Source organism: Oxyura jamaicensis, chromosome 1 (assembly GCF_011077185.1).
Source record: "Oxyura jamaicensis isolate SHBP4307 breed ruddy duck chromosome 1, BPBGC_Ojam_1.0, whole genome shotgun sequence".
In the NCBI taxonomy this organism is placed as follows: domain Eukaryota; kingdom Metazoa; phylum Chordata; class Aves; order Anseriformes; family Anatidae; genus Oxyura; species Oxyura jamaicensis.
In genome coordinates, this window is record NC_048893.1 from 151,455,050 (window position 1) to 151,469,354 (window position 14,305).

The 14,305-nt window shown below is 37.8% G+C and overlaps 1 protein-coding gene across 4 annotated transcripts in view; it reads right to left on the reverse strand.

The window, feature by feature from the left end:
• The window catches only part of GPC6 (glypican 6), a 795,726-nt gene that overhangs the window by 69,762 nt on the left and 711,659 nt on the right, over positions 1-14,305 (reverse strand). For 3 of the 4 annotated variants that reach the window (XM_035319317.1, XM_035319308.1, XM_035319320.1), the window contains 3 exons: positions 11,367-11,497; positions 4,720-4,863; positions 1-30 (listed from right to left, as the gene is read on the reverse strand). In XM_035319317.1, coding sequence (XP_035175208.1) covers positions 1-30; positions 4,720-4,863; positions 11,367-11,497 — 305 coding nt within the window. The remainder of the gene's footprint in view (positions 31-4,719; positions 4,864-11,366; positions 11,498-14,305) is intronic. The other variant, XM_035319313.1, reaches the window with a different exon arrangement.

The following is a 14,305-nucleotide window of genomic DNA, read 5'->3' on the forward strand; positions in this document are numbered from 1 at the left end:
ACCATGTTGCATTGTCCTCCAGATAGTCCTCTGGGAAGCAAGAGGGAAACAGATTCAGGGAACAGAAAAACAAAATAAAACAGAAACAAAATAAAACAAAAGACAAAACAGGTTATAACAAACAGGCAACCACAATGAAGATAACGCATCTTTATAAGCAGTAGATTATCAATGAGAAGTATTAGATCATACTCTACAGAAGCAGATGAGTTCAGTGGTTAAAGTTATTTAGTTTCTGACAGTATTTATCTTAAATTCAGGTGTAATGGCTAGATGTTTAGCCTAAGGTTGACACTTTTTGTAACTTTGTAGTAGATAGACAGAGAAGAACTCTGAGAGGTTTAAATATGTACTTTGGGATGAGCTGAATCATGCCTTAGAAATATTTAATCTCAACTCAGTTGCCTAAACCATCATTTCTCTCTGTTGACAATGAAAAACTACCGATCTTCACATCTAAGATAGTCATCTAGAAATTAAATCTAGATAAGTAGTTATAGGTACCTATACTACAGATACCTATATTTAATCAGTTTAGCTGTTGTTATGGTCAGCAGAGAAATAGTTGGGATTACAATTACCTAAATATAGAACATATAAAGTAAATTTAGTAGCTTTGATGTATTCCATCTTGCTTCCAGACAGGTCTCCTGTGAATATTTCTAGTTACCGTTGGACATCTTGAAAACCACAGACATCTCAAATAACATGAGGGGACTATGTTGATGCATCTGAATCCCCCAAGAGGGACCAGCAGAGAATAATCAGGGCTCAGTTCTGTTCTCCACTCCTGGATGCCATATACTGGTCTTCCTCTCGGGTATCCTACCTGGCCTTCAACCCCCAGTCCAGGAGAGCAGGGGCATGCTACCAGCTCAGCCAGATATCACATACTCCAAGGCATCTCAAACAGTTTTGCATATCTACATATGGATAACTAAACTGAGCCTTTCATTTCCCAATCTATGAGAGTTGTCTGTGAAAGATGGGATGAATCACTCTCTGAAGATGTATGTCTCTCTCCATTGACTTCAGAAAGAGCCTGACTTTTAGGTCCCATGCTACAAAGACTTGAATTAATTGCAGGAACATAGGTGTATTTAACTGATTATGATGCTGCAGCATATTCTACCTGGCTCCCTACTCCTGTTCCAGAAGTACATTGGTCTCCTCTAGTCCTGTGTGGTATCTTCCAGTCCCCTGTTTCCAATACTCTTCCAATACTGTTGTAGTTGGAGGTGTCCCTGCCCATGGCAAGGGGTGTGGAATTAGGTCTTAAAGGTCCCTTCCAGCCCAACCCATTCTATGATTCTGTGAGTCTCAGATGGTGTTTTACATCCATGCTTAGACAACGCTCTCAAGCTCAAGCTCTGCATGACTTCCTAAATACATCTACTGTATTTTAATCCAACTATACCTGCTTTGGGGGAATCTTTCTTTCTTCTTCTTCTCCCCCCCCCCCCCCCCCCCCCATTTTTCTCAATTAATTTTGAGTTATTCTGTTTTATTAAGTCCTACAGGCTAATGCTGTGACAATAATGCAGGCAAATCTCCCTTCTTGGAAAAACCTCCCTTCTTGGAATACAATAGCTGGATTAATCAATTTTTTTTTGTGGTGCAATTGGTAGTAGGGTGATGGTTGGACCAGACGATCTTGAAGGTCTCTTCCAACCTTAACGATTCAGTGATTCTATGATTCTATGAAATTCAGGCAAGCATGAAGAAGCACATCTTCAGAAGGGTTCAGTGTCTGATGTTCTCAGTGTAGGCTTCTTATGAGAGATTTGCTTTGTGCAACACACCTGGTAGAATATGCTCAACTGAATTAAGCTCACAAATGAGAATGTGAGCAGGAGTAAAAAAATGATTCAGATGTGCTATGCTCTTGAGATGCAGAGGAAATATTTTCTAAACTTGGTCACTTCTAAGGACATGCTGTCAAAAACAGATGAAAGCAGGATTGTTTGTCACTTCTTTTGAGGTTTACGTAGCTGTATGTTTGAACTTTGTGAGGACAACTTGAAGTTAAGTGGCCCGACAATGTTTTATGAGTAAAAGCTCCAGAACAGACTTCTAAACCCATAAATGTAAGACTGAATAGTCAGCTGACTCATGAGGAAAAGTTCCTCTTACATAAATGCAGGTAGTAATAACTCCATATTTCTTATATTAATAATAATCAAGAGGGGTTTTAACCGTTTGGCACCACTATCAAAATACTAATCTTGCTGTACATTTTTATTAAGTAACAAATAGAAAATGAACAGTGTGCAGACTGGAAAACTGCTTTGGGTGGGATTCTACTTATGTCTTATTAATGATGCAAGGACTGGGAGCATCTAACTGAAGTTGGTCCTCCAGGCTTTGTCTATAGTTAATGAAGAGAGATATATGATTCAGGGAATGATTCAGCACATTAAATGCTGAAGGTCTAATGTAGGCAGGTTGAATGGTGTTCCTATGAGGCAGAAACACAACATTTATATCCTTTTGGATAAAATTACCCACATTAGTGTGAGATGCAGGCAGTGACCTTTCCCAAGAGCTGCTAAGGGTTTACAGTTCTGAAACAAAGCCTTCTGCTCTAATCCACATAAGCAACCTTTTCTTGCTCCAGCTGAGGTCAGTGGCCATCTCAAACTTCAGGGATTGTTGGAGATAACACATATATCACTGCCGATTGGAGATGGATTTGATAACAACACACATTACTAATAGGGCAGGAAGAGTTATTATTTTAAATATCAGCAGCAAGAAAGACAAATAGGTAAATACTGTAATGCTTTTATGAAGTAATGGCAACAAAGCTTTATTTATTTATTTTTTTATGAAGGAATGTGTGAAGAAATCTAGTTAAATCATATAGATAAAATTTTCCCTTTGAAGGTCTACAGGTTATGAGTTATAAAGGATTGTCTTCAGTAGCAATTTTCATTAGTTACAGTCTTTAAAGGCCAGCAGCACACGACACATTACTGCTTTATTCAGGATGCTTCTTGGTATTTTGCAAGTTTTTAGTTTAAAAAGATTATTAATGCGTTTACAAATATTCTCCTTATGTGAATATGGAAGGTCTTTTAAACCTTTTTGTTTGCAAAAATGCTCAGTTCTTACAATGTAGCAGTAATCCAAGCTAAGCTGTGCTACCAGCCTTCCTCTTTGTTCTCTTTCTCCTACTTCCTCTTTTTACAGCTTTTAACTTTGTCCAGAGCATGACTGAAATCTGCACACTACAGTGACCTTTCACTTCACCCTGACCATTTCTAGGTTAAGATTCAAGCCTCTACACCAAACAAGATTTTTAGCCTGAGATGCTACACTGTTTTGTGAATCTACTGTATTAGAGAGACCTAAGTCTACATCAGAGGTCCCCATCTTGTTTCTGTTCCTACTTGTAGGATAAATAGGCTACACTATTCCCAGAAGAACAGAGAACTCAAAAATATTGCTTTTTGCTGCATAGTGATCCAATGTCCTGGCTAGAATGATGTGCTATTTTTCATTTGAATTGCAATGGAGATTGACTGAATACAGTTGATTGATGGATGGGCTACAGCATAGGTTGTTGGAAAGATTTGGCACTGTAAAGTACTGTGGTGATTGTCAAAGGAATTTGCAGAATGACAGTGCCAAGGAGAGACCCAGGTCTTGATTGAATTAGTGTATTTGGGTGTCTGTTCAGTGATTAAAGCTGAGAAAAACCTCTAGACAGTTTAGACTTGTGATCAGAACCATAGCTAGACATTTTGGTGCTGCAGTGCAGCTAGCACCTGTCTGGCACCAGCAGGACGGCAGCTCACCAAAACTCAAAGCCCCAGCTAACAGTAGCTGTTCCCAGCTGGGTACTCCTCTCCCTTCACTCTTGCTACAGCCCTGAATATGAACCTCTTCTGAGAGACAGAACAGCGCTGTGCAAGTGTTCAGCAATAAGCATTGCAAGTGGAGGTTGTGCAATACAGTCTGTTTTGATTCAGACTCTTTACAGCTTTTTAATTTTGTCCATTGGCTTTCCTTCAAGATAATTACTGAGACAGCATTAGCAGCTATAATAATTAGCCTGCTATAAATCTATAGATTTATAAATAGCAGGAACATTGAAATCTGAAATGTGAATCCAATGACTGGTAGTAGAAAAAATAATCTTATGTTCAAGTCTTATTTTTGAAATGATTAAATAAATAAAGCAAGATTAATATTTTTGCTCATTTTTTTTTTTATTCTTTTTTTTTTTTTTTTTTTTTTTTTTTTGGGATGGGTGGAAATAAAGCAGTGGTTATTTTATAATTAAGTAAAGAAATGGAAAAAATCAACATGCTTTTACAGGTGAATATTTTAAAGAACTTGTTGCTAAAATTGATTAAATATTTAAAGTGTTTAAATAAAATAAAAAATATAAAATATTACTGTAGATCACTTTTACAAAATAATTCATGTTGAAAAGTACCTGATTTGACTCATCTAGTTTTTGTCCTGCAGAAAAGCTTGTCTTCTAACCTTTCTAATACTTTAGAAGTGAATGATATTCTTCTCCTAGAATGCAATTCTGTACTATTTCCAGTGGCGAAAAAAAGATTTGTTGAATGCTAGAACGGTTGGCATAGAAACTATGTACAGTGATTACTAAATTATTTTTTAAAAAATTGTCCAGAGATTATAATCCTTCTGATATATTACCAAGCCATTTCTATTTATTCAAGAGTAGAGTATGCTTTGCCTTACCAGCCTATCCAAACTTGTGCCAGCAGCAGTTGTAGGTCGCTCCTCTGGGTTATATGGTCTAAACCGGGTATTGAAGTTTTCAGGGACAGAACGGGAAGATCTTAGGGCAGGTGCTGGTTTAGGCTGGCCACATCCTTGGAAAACCTGAAAAAGACATTTTGGCTTATATGACAGTCATAAAAAGAGGGAGGCTGGCATTTTACATCCTATTTATTGTCTTTCATATATTTGAAACTTCAGCTTAGACTGTGATTTTGCTAATAGGGAATAGAGCACTTGTCCTGTATTAAGACTTAGATTAAGAATTACACATTATTAATTACTTAGTGGAAGTATAAAAACATATAGAGACCTTTAAAAAACTTAATTTGTGGAGGTGATTATTTCAAGAAGTTAATACCTGAAAGCATTTTAATTGTTATCTGTTCAGGAAGGGAAATAAACAAAATGAAGTTCTTCATGTCAGAACCTGGTTGATAATTGTTTCAGCTTTTCTTAAAACAGTTTTTAACCAGAATCACAGCTCATTCATAATCCTTACCTACACCTATTCCTACCTGGTAATCTTGTTTGTAGTCTCAGAGAAAAAGTCAATGATGAAATAGTCTTATGAATATATTCCTTTCTAATTCCCTAGCTGCTCTGTCCCTGGATGCGGGATAAGGCATGTTGTGTGGGCAGTTGAGAGAACAATTTTCTGCTAGTGTGTTTGTTTTCTAGGTATATAAATAATGTTCAGAATGATGAGATTTCTTTACATTCTTCCATTTGGAAACAAATTTCAGTAGCATCTATCTTGTGCATACTAAAGGAGACAGAAGACACATTTGAGTACTGGATATCAAGTATATATCCCAGAGGAACTCTTACAGAAGTTGTTTAGCTGAAAGGAGGAAGAATATCCACACAATTACATTTTAGACTTTTAGATTATCCATCTTGATTGTTTCTCTCCTGAAGTAGCCATGGATGTCATGGTTTTTGTTGCTTTCAGGTTTCATTACAATTAGCTTTTAGCTAGTTTCCTGATGTTAATTTAGAGGCCCCAAATGATTCAAAATTTGCTAAAAGAAACTGATTCATTCTAAATTTATTTGCAGTCGTCAGGTCTTTTTTGGCTTAAAGTCCAGCAAGTCAGCTGCTGTAGGGACATTGGGATTATTTAATTAATGTATGAAACTCTGCTTGGTCTTGCTTGAACATATGTGTAAAGATTTTTGAATAGTTTCTAGCCTCCCTAATCATGAGGATTATTGGACAATCATTCATTTAATGAACTAGGAAAGCTGATTTCAGTTTTCAAGGTTCTAAATTTTTCAAAGGGGAATGAATCTGATTTTTCTTCTGCGAAGAAAATTCAACTAAGATTAATGTTCAGGACTTATATATGATTATGGATGATAATATAGATTTTAAAGGGCCAAATATATGTGTTGGGGACATCTGTTATACTTACAAATGTTTACATATTTCTTCTGACTGTAGATGAGCTGTACAGGGAAAACATAACTATATATTTAGGTATCTATGAAATCCCCTTTGGTCAACTGAGCGATCAGGTATTTAGTTGCAGAGACAAATGTCAATTTTCCAGAACATGCAACTTGACTCTCAGAGGAAAGGAAACTGAGGGCACTGAATCTTCTTAAATTTCACAGAATGTGTTAAGCTACTTGTATGACCATGTGGAGTAGCTATGAGTCTGCATAATTTATATTTCATTTTTCTTATGACATACTGGAAAAAACAACAGAGAGTTTGTGGTATTTAACTTCATAGAAATACTTATAGTAAGGACTTATGTATGAACACAATTATGTACAGCCAGACAGTATTAGAGGTAGTAATTAGATAGCATTTTTTAGATCACAGAAGAATAAATCATCTACTTTTTAATGATCTGGCAAAAATGCAGCAAAGATACAATAATCAGTAACTATATTTTGATTGCAAAGCAGACATTTTCTAATTTGCATCCATGTATTAACTGACAGAACAGAAAATGTTAAGCTGATACCTGAAATTAACAAATGCTTCCTGAGAAGAATCACATGAAATACTTTCTTTACAGAGCTGTTCAGAGATACTGAGCAATTTCTGGAAAAATTTTCTGGTGTTCCATTATACATGCTGTGAATTAGCAACATAAATACACTCTCTTAAAAAAGAAAAAGAAAAACAAAACCCACAACATTTTATATATAATTACAGCAGTCCACCTTAGAGAAGCAATTCCACTTGAAATTAGGAACCCAAAATTTAGGTGTGAATTTGTGGGCATCTATAGTTGAGCTAAACATCTAACCTTCTGTCTTTTGTAGCAGAGATCAAAAGCTCTCTTCAGCTGATCTCACATCAGCATCTATAATCATCTATGATGTCCCAGCATGTCCAAGAAATCTCTTAGGACTGTCATAAGACATATTGGAGACCATGCCACACTGAACTGCAGCTACAGCTCAGATGGCATTTCCTAGGGTGCCACAAAAAGCAGAAAAACTCTGTGGTCAGGAATATGAACCAAGCCATGAGATCAAATCAACAGAGCCAGCGAATAATTACTTCTACTGAGCTCTCTAAATGGAGGTATCTACTTCAGGATTAGTGAGTAGATAAGGTAAAAAAAAAAAGGAGTTTTTTTCCTACGAGAGCTCAATATTTTGAATCCCAGCAGAAAGAAGTTTTACTCTATGAAGCTTTGAGTTATACTGTTATTTAGACGTGCTAGTGCTCAGTGTTTCCCATTGAAGTGTCTATATGACTGCTCCATTGACTCTCTCATCTTCAGATAGAATAGTATTGATTTTTTCCTGAAGTGCCATTACATTTTTCCTGCACAAGGCTCTGGAAAGAACACAGATAAATGAAGAGGTTTTGTTAATATGAAACTCTGGGGCTATTTTAAGAAGAAACTTGGACATACTTTTATGAAGATTTCCTTCTTATAAATAATGCATAGGTAGTCTGCTATGTCATGGAGCTCATTCATCCTTTTAGCTGAAGTAATTGCCAAAAAGGAACATATATCCATAGGTTAAAATGGCACATTGATCAGCTTGGATAAAAGTAGATTTAAGACCCACTAATGGGAGACTCAGCTATGGGGATAGCCTTTATGAAAGAGCAAAAATCTTGGCATGGTGTCCAAATAACACTTAAGGCAGCCAAACATCTGCATAGAACCAGACTGTTTAAAAAAAAAGCAGGAAAAAACTCCAGTATGTTGTGTTCTGAGGAGCACTGAAGGCATAATTATGCTGACACAACCAGATTGGGGATTTTCTACATTTTGAAGAAAAATGGTTGTTATAGCACGTTTTCTGCTGTTTTGTGAGTTTTCTCCCACTTCTTGTGAACTATGTAGATGTCAGGTACTAAATATTCATGCTGCTGAAATGGAACAGATGTAGGATTTACTCTTTGACTTCAAGCAAAAAACAAAGGTGATGGTACAGTCAGCCTTATGGGAAGATTGTGAAGGCCTTCAAACAAGTTTTGGACAGGATTTAAAGGAGCACAGATATGACTCTGAATATCCTTAGGGAGAAGGAGAATAAGGATAAAGTATGCTATGACTAAATCTTGGATATGAGCTGAGCTGTGAGTAACAATATACACATTATGAAATTTTTACCTGAGAAATAATCAAGCTGTTGCAGCACACCAAGTTTGTCACTATAATGTTCAAATAACAAAGATGTGTCACTGCAGAATGATGAAGAGATTTCAGTAATGAAGATAATATGTCTCAGGCACTATCATGATAAACCCAAGGTAAATCTATTGCAACCTGACTAACACATGAGGCTGCCCTCAGGGCCCACAGTAGTCTGGGTAGACCCAGCAAAACCCACTCTTAAAATCTGGTGACATCTTAAGAGACATCTCAGACATCCTAGACTGAGAGTTTTTGTGCTCTCTGTGGTTGGTTTGCAGAAGGTACTGTACTGGGTTTACATGGCAAGGTTTTTGGTGGGGAGAGGGGAGAGAGGAGGGATGGCCTCTCTGAGAAGTGTCCAGCAGCTGCCCCATGTCAGCTCAGAGCCAGCTCCAGCTGACTCCAAAGGGACCTGCTGCTGACCAGTGCTGAGCCAGTGACCAATGCTGGTTGGGCTTCTGTGAGAGCAGATTTAAGAAAGGAAAAAAACACCAACAAAAAAACTGCTGCCCTTGGACAGGAGCCCAAGCAGGAGCAGGGGATCTGGGGGGAGCTGCCACCTGTGGGGGACCCATGCTGGAGCAGTTTGCTCCTGGGGGATGGACCCCATGGTATGGAACCATGTGGGAGCAGTTCCTGAAGAGCTGCTGGCTTTGGGCAGCCCCCGCAGGCTCAGTTTGGGAAGGACGGCATCCTATGGGAGGGACCCCACAGGGAGCAGTATGACTTCCTCGGAAAAGAAGCTGTTTGTTGTTATTTGTTCCATTCATTTGAAGAGAATATACAATATTATACATGCAGTATACAACAATATACAAAATGGCCCTAAATGCTACTGAATACAACATAGAGCCTCCTTCCAGGCATCAGACAGATTTTCAGGTAGAAAAAGCTACATGTCAATGGTGAAAAATAATCTTTGTGTATGGGGGTGTTGCAGGCATGACATTATTAGTGCATCATCATTTTCCCATTGTAAAAACATACTGACTGACTTGTGGAAAAATAGCTGTGATTCCTAGTCACCACATTTTCAGCAGATGCAGTCAAATGCAAGACACAAAATGTTTTGAAGAAAGAGAAAATAGTATGATTTCAGCACCCTGCCTGAAGCTTTCTGAATAGAGTCTCAGAATATTTGACAAGCGTGGATCTTCTCCTGCATTAGGTCTGCAATTGCATTCTGTGCACTCCATTACTTCCAGCAAGGTATCTGTCATTTTCACTGAAGCTCTAAGTGGTCAGTATGTATAAGGGGAAAAATTAGACGATAGATAACTGACGCAAAGTCTGCTCATATATCATTTCTATAGATCTGACATGACAGACATAGAAGATCACAGCTCTGAACTCAAACTCTTTGCCTTCTCATACTTCTCTTTAATAATAAAACAATTCCATGTGCTCAGACCTGAAAAAAGAGGGATATAGCCTAGGAAAGGAAGGAAATCACATTTCAGGAGAATAATGGTCTGCACAGAAAATACAAAAGCACCTCAAACATAGACAGCTTTGTTATCTATGAAAATACAGCAAAATAAATTTCCTTGACATATTTTGATTTCTGTTTTTCAATATTTGAAAAAATATTGGCTAAGATTTCTCTTAGAAGAAAAAGTTTAGAGTGCAAATGAAATGTCTGTGATTTATTAACCTTTACAGCAAATAAAATATTTCTGAAGGATAAGACAGCCTGCTCTATTACAAATGAGTGGTGAGATGAGCTTGTGCCAAGGTGATGTCATTGGATTCTGGCAGGGAATGCAGCTTCCTGACTAATGGAAAAGCTGTGAGATCTGAGCAAGTTAAAAGGAAAAGGAAATACACCTGAGTCTTTGGTGAGCTTTTAATGAAAATATTTTTTGTTTCTTTTTTTGAGGTAAGGACTGAGTCTGCTGAAGCAGACCTTTGATTCCCAAAAGATTTGGCTGATACACTCCTCGATCACTGCTGCCAGAACAAAGTCTTATTGCACACAGTGTAGACTACTTTTAAAATCTGAGTAACTTCATGGAGGTTGAAATTAAAAAGCATCTTGAAGGAAATCCTTATAATCCTGCAACACAGGGACTGTAAGAAGCATCTAATTTGGGGCTGGCAGGAAGAATATTAACCTCAGCCTCCTGCCTTTTATCCCCACATTTTTTCCAGCTATGGAAGCTTCCTTACGAGCAATGGAAACTCATTGACTCAGGTAGCAGTCTGGTCAGCACATAAGTGACTGCTGAGAGATCAATGCAGATGGAAACTCCTAATGCAGAGAACCTGGCAAGCTGTTGACTTTAGATTTTGAACTGTAGTGCACTGCTGAATATTAAGGAAAAGATATTAATTGTTGACTGCTGGCTTACCAGCACCTGTTACTGAATTCAAAGGACCTTATTAGCACGGGGTTCAGAGGTGGCAGTAATCTGTGTACACACATGCGCTAAAAATGGAAAGGAGGTTGTTGGTATCATTAACTCTGTTTATCTTTGTGTCAGACTCCAGACAAAACTCCATCAAACTGAGGTCTGCTAATCAGAGGCTGTCCAATGTAATGATATTTCCCCAGAGTGGCTATTAAAGAAGGTTAAATGGAACATTTTCTGTATTCACTTCAAACACATTGTGCTTCAGTCTGACTCAAACAGATCAAAATGTATGTTAATATGGGGAACCATGGATGAGACATGAGCAGAAGTTACTAGACATACTCTCCAGGATTTTTCTTACAGAGCTGCCATTAATTTTCAGAAATCTGTTTTCCTCAAAGCTCTTACAGCTATTAATTTGGAGTTTACTAAATGATACCTTTCTCCTTGTTGCATGATTTTTAAAAACTTCTAGTTTGTTTAACTAGACCAAGGATTCAAAGGCAGCCTAAAGAACTGTTGAATGCACAAATGCAATTTCTAGTGGTCTGGACGATCTTTCTTAAAGCCTGTACAGAAGTTTTTCCCCCTGCTTGTGACAGTCAGCAACAGAGAAGGCGCGACTCACACAGTACCTTTGCCGACACCTGCATGCTGTTTTCTTGCATGTTCATGATGGCTTCAGAAATCTTGACATCAATAGGATCCATGACTGATTCAATGTTGAATGGTCCCTCTAATCTCTCCGCTACCAGAAGCATAGCATCTGTTGAAACACAAAGCAGCCATTCCCTTAAAGAAGGGATACTTTCAGGTGCCTCAGGCAGACCAAGTGCTCCAAGCAGGAGCCCTGGGGATGTATGGTAGCAGGACCATGAAACCTGCCTGCAGTACAGCTCCCTAGCTAGCAAAAACAGCTTCCCCTTACACTGCCACCACAGAAAGAGGTATAAAGACTCAAAAAGTTAGATTAACAATAGTCGCCATAGCATGACTGAGCTTGCGATGTAGTTATTTCACACAGCATCGCACCACGTGGAGCAGCCAGTGCTTTGGAGTGTGCTCATGTGATCTCTGTCCCAAGAAAAAAGCAGGATGATAGATATGAATCCCTGAGGTATGTTCTTAGAGTTTGTATGAGATGATGAAAACTTTGATATATCAGGGTGTTATAATTAAAGCAGCTGTTCTTTCTGACCTTAATGATCTCATTTTCTTGCAATATGAACAGCAGATGAATATTGGATTTCTGCCATAGTATATAGGTATAAACCATGTTTGCCCTGCTACATTTTCAAAATGTGGTTGAAAGTTGTATGCAAGAAAATACATTATTTGCTTTGGAATTTAAAAAACAATTGTTTGCTTATTTTGCTTTTGAGGCCCTCTCAAAAGCAATTTTAGCTAGTACTGTTCTCTATCAAGTAAAAACAAAGCAACTGTAAAGAAATTAATAACTGTAAAAAACATTTTGCCATACCTCATATGTCTAAACACAGACAAAGATTAGCCACAATTTCTGTGATGTGATAAACTTGCATCTATACTGTACCTTTGAACATCATATTTGATCCTTCTCATATGTTAGCATTTAAGACTTTACAGCATCCAAGTAGATTTAAACAGATACGACTTGCAATTTTAACATGATAAACAAAAAACTTCACATGCTGTCTTCTTTATCCTTCAAACATAAGCTCCAAAAAGTTACTAAACAGGCTCCTCTTGTGATTTGCTGCCATAAGTACCAGTCTGGCAGCAGCTATGCAGAGAAGGCACAGAGTACCCTACTGACCTGTGTTAGCTCTGTGCTTTTCTGGAGAGTCCTGGGGCTCCTTTCCAGCCTGCATGGCCATCTCCTTCCTTCCTACAGAAATGTGTCTGTGGATGTATCGGAAGAAGAGGCTGGTGTCTCACCCTAGGATTTGAGAAGCAAACTCCCATGCACTGCCTGACCTGAGGGTTATAGCATGCTAACAGTTTATATACAGTAAATGCATGCCTAAAAACCCCACTGAAATAGAAACTACTTAGCATTTTGTACCTAGTTACTTCTGTAAATTTTGGTCTAATATTTCTCTGTACTTTTAGGCTAGTAAGAGGGAAATGCCCGTTGTTTGGAATGGGGTGTATAAAACTTATCACTAACTGTGAGAAATGGTGAGATTGTTACAATTCAGTTTCAAACAGAGGTGTTATTTTGGCTATACATTATTTTAAAATTATTTAGTTTAAACATTTTTTGGGGGACCACTGAGAAAACAACACCTAACTCTGACAGAGGAACCAAAACAGCTTTAAACATATGAAGAAATATACTTACACAGATGCACACATATACACCTTCACATGCACACACTTAAAGGTCTCTGGAGTAAATTAGCAATTTTTCCACATTTTTATTGCAAAAATCTTGGTGGCTAGATTTTTTTTTTTTTTGGCTTAGTTTGGGCTTCAGTTTGAGATTGGGGTTAATGCATGAAATAATCAGGTTTTATTTATTCATTGCAGGAATAAACCACAGCTTAATATAGGGAGCGGTTCCTCTGCACCAGCACACTTTAGTTTGGCAACTACCAAGTTGGACAAGTCTGGTGCTCAGTTCAAGTATGTGTTGGAGATAAGGGACTGTGTTGAAGTAGAGATCAGTAAATAGGCAATTGTTGGCATGAGAAGGGAGCTGGAGACCCTTCATGAGAACAGGTGGTAGCTAGCATGAGTCTACTTATTGGTACTTCTGATGGTAGGGAGCACTATTTCTGAGTTAAATCTTGAAGCAGAATCTCATCCATGTCACAGAAAAGTACATCATCCCTGACTGGATAAGAACCACATCTTTAATTGTCAGAATGGTCTTACCTCAAGCAAAGTGCCTTCAACTTCAAAATGAGTAATATGATGAGATGCAAACTCAGATCTATTATTAATAATTTGAAAGTATCCACAGCTTCACAGTTAAGAGATACTTCTGTATATCAGCAGTCTATATTTTTGTTTTGGAGCTGGGAGATGGTGTTAAAGTAGGGCTTTTACAGGGACCCATTTGAAGAAGCAGAGGCTGATAAATGACATAAATGTTGGGATGAGAGAGGTTTGAAAAGATAAGGTAAAACAGGTTAATTCTACAACATTATTTCTGAGGCTGGCTCAAGTATGTGTGCTTCCTGTTAGGGCTCATTTTAGGGTTCAGCTCAGACTAGAGGGCTTGGTCAATTGCAAAATTTAGACAAACTCTTGCATAAACTGAAAACAAATGTTTTTAAGGATTTATATTATATATATATATGTATTTGGTTTCAAGCAGATGTGTGAGTCCATGGGTGATTTAGTGGCAGCTAGACTGCTAAGTTACTCCTGTCTCCTGGTAGCTCAACCAAGCAAAAGAGCAAGTGACATTCATATGAACTCCAAAATGATTTTCTTAGTCTCCGACTGAGCTTTTCCTGCTACCCTTAATCTAACCATTGCTGTCCCTAATATTAACTAATATTAAGTTAAACCTATCCAGATGATATCTGACAGCTCTAGACTCAAATTAGCTTTGAACAACAAAAAAGTTATATTATTGAAAGTG